This window comes from Eurytemora carolleeae, unplaced genomic scaffold (genome assembly GCF_000591075.1).
Source record: "Eurytemora carolleeae unplaced genomic scaffold, Eaff_2.0 scaffold2575, whole genome shotgun sequence".
Classification (NCBI taxonomy): Eukaryota; Metazoa; Arthropoda; class Copepoda; order Calanoida; family Temoridae; genus Eurytemora; species Eurytemora carolleeae.
Genome location: NW_019398461.1, coordinates 1 through 10,102, shown reverse-complemented (window position 1 = coordinate 10,102; position 10,102 = coordinate 1). Strand labels below are relative to the sequence as shown.

General features: G+C 33.8%; 1 protein-coding gene and 1 long non-coding RNA gene across 2 annotated transcripts; one reads left to right on the top strand and one right to left on the bottom strand.

Annotated features, from left to right (window-relative positions):
• Positions 1–283: 283 nt before the first annotated feature.
• On the top strand, positions 284–3,677 carry LOC111717399 (uncharacterized). The gene is made up of 4 exons (XR_002768775.1): positions 284–419; positions 711–799; positions 1,948–2,037; positions 3,495–3,677. It is a non-coding gene; the product is annotated as an uncharacterized LOC111717399 (long non-coding RNA).
• Positions 3,678–6,097: 2,420 nt separating this feature from the next.
• Positions 6,098–9,133, bottom strand: LOC111717400 (ADP,ATP carrier protein 3, mitochondrial). The gene is made up of 6 exons (XM_023492899.1): positions 9,029–9,133; positions 8,588–8,836; positions 8,107–8,302; positions 7,681–7,824; positions 6,736–6,863; positions 6,098–6,530 (listed from the first exon to the last, which is right to left on the bottom strand). The coding sequence occupies exons 2-6, from the start codon at positions 8,814–8,816 to the stop codon at positions 6,316–6,318; spliced, it is 912 nt and encodes a 303-aa protein (XP_023348667.1). The 5' UTR covers positions 8,817–8,836; positions 9,029–9,133; the 3' UTR covers positions 6,098–6,315.
• Between the last annotated feature and the right edge of the window lie 969 nt (positions 9,134–10,102).

Below are 10,102 nucleotides of genomic sequence, written 5' to 3'. Positions count from 1 at the left end.
AGCTTTAGGTCGTCTTTAAAGTCTTATCCTTTGTGGGTAACCCTGTACATTCACAAATGTTAAATCTTCATCCAAAATTGATCTTAAAACATTGACTATGGAAGTCTTGAAGATAAAGTCTGTGAATTTTTAAGAATAAAAAACAGAAACAAATAGCAAGGGTCCAGCCGCGACACAATAAAGGTGGGGTACACAAACTAATTTGAGTTGAAATGAGGAAAGAAACTAAATGTGGTTACAAGTAAATAAAATCTATTCACAAAATTTGAAATGTTATATTAGGAGGAGTGTCCCCAAGAGATGAAATACTCTACGATATTGCGAATTTTCAATCTACAAATCATACCATTTATGTCAACAATAACTTCCCGGCTAATTTTGAACTGGGAGGATCATTTGGAGCTGGGATTAGATATAAGGTAAATAAATAAATACACAATTTCAGAAAGTTTATAAAATAATTTATGCACGCTTTCCAAAATTAATTAAGTCTACCTTCGTCACCTTGGTGTGCAGACATATTAAATTTTAAACAATTTTAATTGTACAATCATTAATATTATTATAAATTATTCTCGAAAAAAGTGAGCTTATATAGACAGTTAATTTAAGCAATGTTTTCAATTTTTCCATTATCACACCCCAACACTCGACAAACGGATTAATTCCAAATTGATTATTAATTATGAAAAATAAATTTTAAAATTTAGGATTGGAAGCTTCTTGTTGGGTGCAGTACTGTGATAGGATGTTCTAGGAACTATAATGAGACGTATGGTGGAAACACAAGTATTGATAGGTAACAATAACTTTTTAGAAACGTTTTTTGGAACATGTCATGAGTTTGAGACATTTCACAAATTTGAACCAATATAATAATTTTCAAGCATTTTACACTTTTTGATAACAACACAAGTTTTTCGAATACGGTTATAGAATTCAATTAATGAAACAATAGAAATATAAATAATACATTCTGTTCAAATATTTCAAAATAGAACTACTTCTAACATTGAAAATTATAATATTGATATTGAATTTCAATTAAATTGAAAAGAAAAATGCGGGAAAATTTTATTTAGAATTGAGATAACTTGAAATCATCTTTACTCTCCGTATTAAAAAGTATAATGTGGAGACAGTTTTATTTTAAAGATAATTTGAAAGATAAAAATATTTGCAGTTATTCATGCTTTGCTGTAAATTATGAATGTAAGTTTTCAAATTATGGAATGTATCAAAGTTTGTTTATGTTCCAAAACGCGCCCAAGATTCTAATTCGTGATATGTGCGAAAATGAAAAACCTTGAACTGTTTCGAAAATGGTATCCGGGCTGCGTTAATTGTTTTAGTTTGAGAAAATAAGGAAATAGTATTAGTTGTATTTATCTTTGTGTCTAATAATATGTTGGAAATAGTTTTTCTGATTGATATTTTCTCTTGGCTGCAGGAAGAGTTACTAAAACGTTAATCATAAAATTTGCGCCCAAACCTGACACTCAGAACTTTCTTCCCCTGTATTAAACTACATAACATTTTTATCCTTAACAAATATAAGGAAGAAACTTATCAAAAAGCGGTTATTTTCATTCGTTCTTTGTATGAATCTTCTTTTAAAATTTAGCCAAGGGTAAGAAAAACAAAGAGTTGAAAATTTTAAAAATTTTGAAAGTAGAGCTTCTCAGATTTTTGTTGATTCTCTAACAATAAAAAAAACTTAAAAGGTAGAAAACTAACCAAGTTGTGCTCAACCAACCAGGCATGTTTCTGTGTTTTTATAATCTATATTCAACAACCTTTATCCTAATTTCCTATTAAAGGAGGCTCTCTTTTGAAGATGAGCATGCAGTATTTTAAATTACTATTATTTTAAAATCTATCTGATTATCTGCTCATTTAAAATTTTCTGTTATTTATTAGTTCTGGAAAACATATTTTTTTTTTCAGAGAACTTTTATACAATCTAGTAGATGATCCTTCAGAGAGTCAAGATCTTTCATCAGATCCTCAGTATTCTGGTATACTAGAGGAGCTTAAGTAAGTATTCTGTATCCTCAGTATTCTGGTATACTAGNTTCTGGTATACTTTAGAGGAACTCAAGTAAGTAAACTGTACCCTCAGTACTCTGGTATCTAGAGGAGCTCAAGTAAGTATACTGTATCCTCAGTACTCTGGTATACTAGAGGAGCTTAAGTAAATATACTGTATACCCTCAGTATTCTGGTATACTAGAGGAGCTCAAGTAAGTATACTGTATACCCTCAGTACTCTGGTATACTAGAGGAGCTTAAATAAGTATACTGTACCCTCAGTATTCAGGTATACTAGAGGAGCTCAAGTAAGTATACTGTATTCTCAGTATTCTGGTATACTGGAGGAGCTCAAGTAAGTATTCTATATCCTCAGTACTCTGGTATACTAGAGGAGCTCAAGTAAGTAAACTGTATACCCTCAGTCCTCTGGTATACTAGAGGAGCTCAAGTAAGTATACTGTATCTTCAGTATTCTGGTATACTAGAGGAGCTCAAGTAAGTATACTGTAACCTCAGTATTCTGGTATACTAGAGGAGCTCAAATAAGTATACTGAATCTTCAGTATTCTGGTATACTAGAGGAGCTCAAGTAAGTATACTGTAACCTCAGTATTCTGGTATACTAGAGGAGCTCAAGTAAGTATACTGTATACCCTCAGTACTCTGGTATACTAGAGGAGCTCAAGTAAGTATACTGTATCTTCAGTATTCTAGTATACTAGAGGAGCTCAAGTAAGCATAACTGCAGTATCCTAAGTATTCTGGTATACTAGAGGAGCTCAAGTAAGTATACTGTATACCATCAGTACTCTGGTATACTAGAGGAGCTAAAGTAAGTATACTGTATACCCTCAGTATTCTGGTGTACTAGAGGAGCTGAAGTAAGTTTACTGTATCCACAGTATTCTGGTATTAGAGGAGCTCAAGTAAGTATACTGTATCCTCAGTATACTGGTATACTAGAGGAGCTCAAGTAAGTATACTGTATCCTCAGTATTCTGGTAAACTAGAGGAGCTCAAGTAAGTATACTGTATCCTCAGTATTCTGGTACACTAAGGGGAGCTCAAGTAAGTAAACTTTATCCTCAGTATACTGGTATACTAGTGGATCTCAAGTAAGTATACTGTATGCTCAGTATTCTGGTATACTAGAGGAGCTCAAGTAAATATACTGTATCCTCAGTATTCTGGTATACTAGAGGAGCTCAAGTAAGTATACTGTATCCTCAGTATTCTGGTACACTAGGGGGAGCTCAAGTAAGTAAACTGTATCCTTAGTATACTGGTAAAATAGAGGATCTCAAGTAAGTATACTGTATCCTCAGTATTCTGGTATACTAGAAAAGCTTAAGTAAATATACTGTAACCTCATTCCTTGGGTTTAAGAGAATAATTGACAAATGAAAATTAAGTTTTCTTAAATTATATTGCATAGCATCCCTTCATTGTTTATTGTTGAGGGTTCGGTTGGAATATCATCTTGATGCTGCAGTTCCTCCTCTCCACCTTCCCCAGGATCCTGCAGGACTACCTAGTCACCACTTCCCCCCTGGTCAACTACATGCTGGATGGTGTGAACCTATTTACGAACCTTTTCATTAGAATTAATATCACTAAATATATATTAAAAAATACTTTGCTTATTTGTTTGTTTGAATCCAATAAACGTAAACATGGAGGAACAGATCCGTCTCAAATAATTTGTGGGACACAGACCCATGGAAGTTTTATGGATGGTCAAAATTTAAAAAATTTGATTTTTTAAAAATCCACGAAAAATTGCCCAGATAAATTCGGCATAATTTTGTTGTTTTCGCTTTACAATTAAGATGAGAGCAACAATTAAAAGTTTAAATGGAAGCCTAATATACAGGGTGAGTCAAAAAAAAGTGTGATTTGCGGCGCCTGGTGCAAAATTGTACCCATTTATGTGCAACTCTCCTGTATGGTGTTTTTTTCAATATTTTTAAATTAGTAACTTTTTTGGTACTACAATGGCCGAAAAAAAAATCCGCGAACCTTTTTTTCTCCAAAATCAAAAATTCAGAAAAACAAAAATGTGTACATAAATTGTTTCTATCGAAATCTAAAATTCTAAAAAGATTGAATCACAGAATCTCAGATAATTTGCAAAATTTTAATTAGAAAATTCGCAATTTTTAGTTCTGGTATATTTTTTACGGAAATATTGTTTTTCAATGGTTCTTAAAGTTTCAACTGGACAGCGTATATTTATTACTTTAGAATATACTAAGAAGAAAGGAACTAGAGAATTTAAATAACTTTTACTTAAAAATTAGACCAGAACTAAAAATTGCTAATTTTCTTCGAATTTTCTGTGATTCAATCTTTTTAAAATTTTAGATTTTGATAGAAACAATTTATATACACATTTTTGCTTTTCTGAACTTTTGATTTTGAAAGAAAAAAAAGTTCGCGGATTTTCTTTTGGGCCAATGGAGTACCAAAAAAATCACAAATTTTCCAAAAAAAATATTGAAAAAAAACCATACCGGAGAGTTGCACAAAAAAGTACAATTTTGCACCAGGCGCCGCAAATCACACTTTTTTGACTCACTCTGATATGAATTGTATACATGTGTACATTATTACAAATATCAACATTCAACAGTACAAAAAAAAGAACTAATTTTTACAAACCTCGAGCAAAATTGTTAAAAATTGGTCTAAAATAAGCAATAAGTAGATAGAAACCATGCTAACAATTTTAAGTTTCAGTAGATATCTAAAATCTTCTTAATTGATCTTTTTGATAGATAAATAAAATGGATGATCATAAGTAAGTTTGTTTTTCAGTACATTAGACTAATAAGACACTGGGAACACTGGACTGGAGATACAATTTGTTTTTGATTTTTGTTAAGCTAATATTTGTCAAAGGAGTGTTGATAAACAGTCTTAAAAACGCCTGCAGAACAGAACAGATATATTTTCTAAATTTTTATCAAAAATATTTTTATAATATAGATATTATCTCTGCAGGTCGAGATGGACAGTTTTCATAACGAACGAAATATTTCAAATAGACGAGCTTTTTCGTGTACAAATGCCGTCGTTCAGAGGATTCAGAGAAACCAACAAATGATCAGATCTCATCTACAGAAATCAAAACAAAAACGAACGATTTAAAATAATTCAATTTTTTTTCATTTGATTGCTTATCTAACGGTATCTAAATTGTTCATTCAAACATGATTTAAAAATTTGTTTTAAACCCTTCCACAATTCCTTTGGGAATTTTAAGCTAAAATGAACTATTTTTAAAATTAATGTATTTCAAGTCTTCCCTGTCTCGCGCTGCTTTCTACGATTTCTACATTCTAAATAATTTATTGATCACAAAACCCAAATCTGAACTGCGAGTCTGCTTACATAAAAAAATGTAGAAACGCCTGAACTGACCGGGTCTAAATTGTGTAAGACCTCACATTAACCCAGGAGACCCAGGATAGGTTCATAGATGCTCAGAAGGAGGTTTAGAATTTGTAAGTCCAGGAAGAAGATTGTGTATCTACAAAAATTTCTTTGTTTAGGCCAATTTCTTAGACGTTCTACCATAGGTAGAACCACAGTCACACTATGGTTACGCTTTACCAGAGTAGTGTAGATAGATAGATAGATAGATAGATACGACCTATAGTTGTACCTATGGCTAAATGATTAAGAAATTCATTTATCAAAGAAAAAAGTCCTTTAAGTGAGCAAATAAATTTAAGAAACCGATAACCCAGCTTCTATAAAAGGTAATCATAGTGTTCGTGATTGAAGTCAGGACTACCTAATTATCGACAAAATAGTGTACTAAATTTTGAACATTACTTTTAAGGATGTCTAAGAAGTCCATCTAATTCAGCAATTTATTAATACCTTCAATTGTCATCGTTGGCAATATATAATGAAGTCCAAACTAAATCCGATAATTTCGTTTCTATCGCTGCAATAGAACCCCTAGTTTGTGCATGTTTAAAAGTTAATAGGTTCTATCTAAATATAACGCCAACGTATTAGTATATTATCTCTAGACTCACTTAAACAATGATAGTTACAAAGTCATCTGCGCTTTATTCACTGAGAAACTACATTTCTGACATTAAATATTCATGTCAACTTATAACAGACAGAACCCGATACAGGGTGTCAAGGAATCGTGTTCCAACCGGAAACAATTCTCTAAGACACTCTGTAGATTCTTACTCCACAAGAGCGACAAGGACGTGAGGATTGAAAAGGATTTTAAGGACGTGGGAACTGTTGAGGAAATTATTGGTTGACTCTCCATGCGATGTAGACAGCCTTGAACTTGTCGAATCCAGCGAGGACACCGGCACCAGCAACTCCTCTGAGGATGTTAGCTCCAGCACCCTTCATTAGGGACATGAATCCTTCATTCTTGATAACCTGTCCAGCACAGTCAAGGGAGGACTTGTACTTAACGGCAGCTCCGGAGGTCATCATCATACGCCTTCTGACGGTGTCTAATAGAAAAAAAGTTATTTAACATTTAATATGAAACAGGAATAAATACTAAGGGTTTAACGATCAAGTCTAAATTCTCTGCGAAGGTGAATGGTCGGTAATGATAATCTACCAAATGAAAAGCTTAAAAAATTGCAGTAGACTTGCAGAGATGCAGATTTTCAGATATTTCCATATCTCTTTCCAGCCATAGTTCAAACTTACCAATGGGGTATGAGAGAAGTCCAGCAGTGATGGTAACAGCCCATCCAAGGAGGAAGGAAGATCCAACTCCGGCCTCAGCTCCAAGGAGCATAGGCTTCAAGGTATCGTACAGACCGAAGTACATTCCTCTAAAATATTATAATTAACGATCTGAACTGAAAACTTTTGAATGAGATATCCTTAATCCTGATCGGATAATTAATCTGGAGATTAAAAATGAGAGGAGAACAAGCTATATTTAATCTCGAGATTAAGAAAAAGAGTGGATTAAGCATTAATCCCGATATCCACCATTCTAAAGTTTTCAGCTAAGTAGTTTAAGTAAGGAACCAAAGAATAATTTCTTAGGGGTTAATGTTTGAATCCATTTCTTGATGGGAGGAAAATCAGAGTGAACAGAACAGATTTTTATATCTGGAATGCCAAGAAACACAAACCACATTTGCGGAATAAATTAAATAAGTTAAACCTTTCCCTCTATCCCAGAAAAAAAATGCATTTCAATTTCGATATGGCATTTCAAATTGACCTTAGTTGTTAAAATTAGTATGATTTATATACAAGTGGGGTTGATCCATAGTTTAGCCCAGGCTTAATGCTTAGTTAGGTCTTAAAGTTTTAAAGGGTTGTGAGAAAGCTAAACAAGAATCCAAGGGGGAACAGAAAATTCTTAAACTATATAATAAAATGGGATATTAAGAAACGATGATTAAATTTAGATTTAAAACCCCTCGTCTTTCTATCATAAAAGAAGCCCTACACCAAGGATCAATAGTAAAGGCCTTTAAATAACCGACAGAATATTTCAGCGAGATATTTTGCTTAATCAATCAAACAGGTTTAGAAATTAAAAACTTTAAATAAAAATATTAATTAAATAAAAAAAATTGAAGTTCAACCAAAACTTCATTCGATCTTAACTTTTTCTAACAATAAAAAATTTACCTGTAGATAAAGATACCAACAGCAGAGATAACGAATCCTCTGTAAAGTCCAGCAATACCGTCAGTCTTGATGGTCTTGGTATAGACATCAATAAGACCATTGAACTGTCTCTCTCCACCCTTACCCTTGGAGTCGTTGGCCAACCTAATTATTAGTTAGTTTTAACCAAACAATTTCATAAAAAATTTAATTTATTAATTACTAGGCATTTTTCAAAAATATTTCAAAACAAAAAAATTAAGACGCTAAAAAAGATTAAATGCCAGCAAGTGCAAAAAAATTAAAGACTCTTTAAGATTTAATGGCAGCCAATGCAAAAATAAGCTGGGAAAATCCAGTTTCAACTGAAGAAATCCCGTTTGATTTTCAAATATTCGTAAAAAGTTTAAAATTTGAAGGAATGACAGGCATTACTTAATGAACTACCTGGTACGGGCGTAATCGAGGGAGTATACGACTGTGAGGGACAAGGTACCGGCGAATCCACCGCTAGCGATGTTGGTTCCAAACTTGCGGAGGTCAGAGGCGTCCTTGGGGGTCTTGAACAAGGCCTTGATGGTATCCTTGAAGGCGAAGTTGAGAGCCTGGGTGGGGAAATAACGGAGGACGTTAGCCAAGTTTCCTTAACAAAAATAAACATAAAAATAATTAGAGGAAAGATTTTTTTCATTAGTTATCAGAGTTGTCAATTTTAAGTAACCCGCATGCATTTAATAAAATATCCCTTTGTCCAATCAAAAACCAGAAATATCCATTTTTTAACAGAGTACGATTTCTGCATCAAAGGGTTTGAACCTCCCAACACATCATTAATTTCCTCCACATTTCATATGAGAAGGATACAAACGGTGCCAATTGTATGATAGAAGACCACTTAATAATCTTCTGTCGGAAAACAATTTTTTACCTCTCCAGAAGGGGTAGACTCCCTCAGTCTTGAGCACACGGGTTGTGCAGTCAATAACACCAGTGTAGGGTTTGTCCAGTCTTCCCTGCTTGATCATCTCGTCCTGGTTCTGGACAAGGAGCTTGACACGCTCAATGGGAGCGGCGGCGGTCTTGGACACACCGGCGGCGACACCGGAGAGCATAAAGCTCTCGACAAATCCAAGCTTCTGTGCTTTCTTATCACCCATGTTGGAGTTAGTTCTTAGTCCTGAAAAAAAATATTTTAAGATTTAATGAATAAATCATTAAAAGAAATCTTGGAAGAATGAATATTGATATTGCCAAGCATGATAAGATTATAAGAATGTCTAGGATAATAATAAAACTAGTTAAAACAAGTGGCATCCAGATGTTATTGATTAAACATGGCTAGTATCTTATCACCATATAGATTTGCTACCTAAATGCAACAATATAAACCGGTGTCCCGCTCAAGACTGATCAATGTTCAGCCTTGCTCCAGGACTTCAGATTCACGTCAGTGAGAAAGCAAGATGGAGGCTTAAACATGGACGGGGGGAACGGGAGTTTAGGCAGCTGAAGCTTTCTTATTTAACCTTCAATGACAGATCAGCTGTTTTGTAGCTTGGAAACCGCGCCAAATATGGATATTAGAAAGTTCTATCATCTTAAAATGTGTGTTACCATGGAACAATTTAAAAACGCATATTTTTAGCTTTAATTATTCTTTATAAACGTATTCCTTCAGATAAACAGGATTGAATTAAGATGGACTAAAAAATCGGAATGAACAGAAGAAGATTAATAATTTGAGAGTTAGGTCAATTTCTGTGCCCAGCGCAGCGTCTAGGGCAGGCCGCTGCGGCTACAACACGCTAGGAGAGGGGGAGGGGAGTCTTAAAAATCCTCTCTAAGAAATTGTTAATTGATAAAAACAAATTTTACTTAAAATTTTAGAAAATACTAATGCAAACAATTTCATTGGAGACTGCTTTAGATCCAGATCCGTTAGATTTTGGATTCTTGGATCCGGATCCAAAAAAAAGGCTGATCCACGGATTCGGATCAAAGGGCCAAAATTTCCACCAAAAACTGCAAAATAGGGGGAGATTTCAAATGCATTCTGATGGTACAGGAAATAATGGGTTCAGTCGTAGTTTAAGATTTTTGGACTTGAGTTGTGCATAATCTAGATCTCTGCTTAATAAATCAAAATCAATATTTTCTGCTTTACCATTATTTCAAAATAAGGTCAGGACAATTTCAGGGAGCGCTGCGGCTTGAACAGATCCTCAATTTAACTATTTGCAACACAATTAGGGTAATTTCATTTTGTACGCTTTCTATTTTAAGATTTTAGGACCCCAGTTCGGACTTCATATCATTTCTGTAAATGACCTATATTAAAAAATTAATGTTTTTTTTTTGTTAAATGGCTAAAACGTTAGGGGTACAGCCCTAGTACAAGATTTTTGTAACCCCGCCCATCCCCTCCTGTTAAATGCGAGATTTC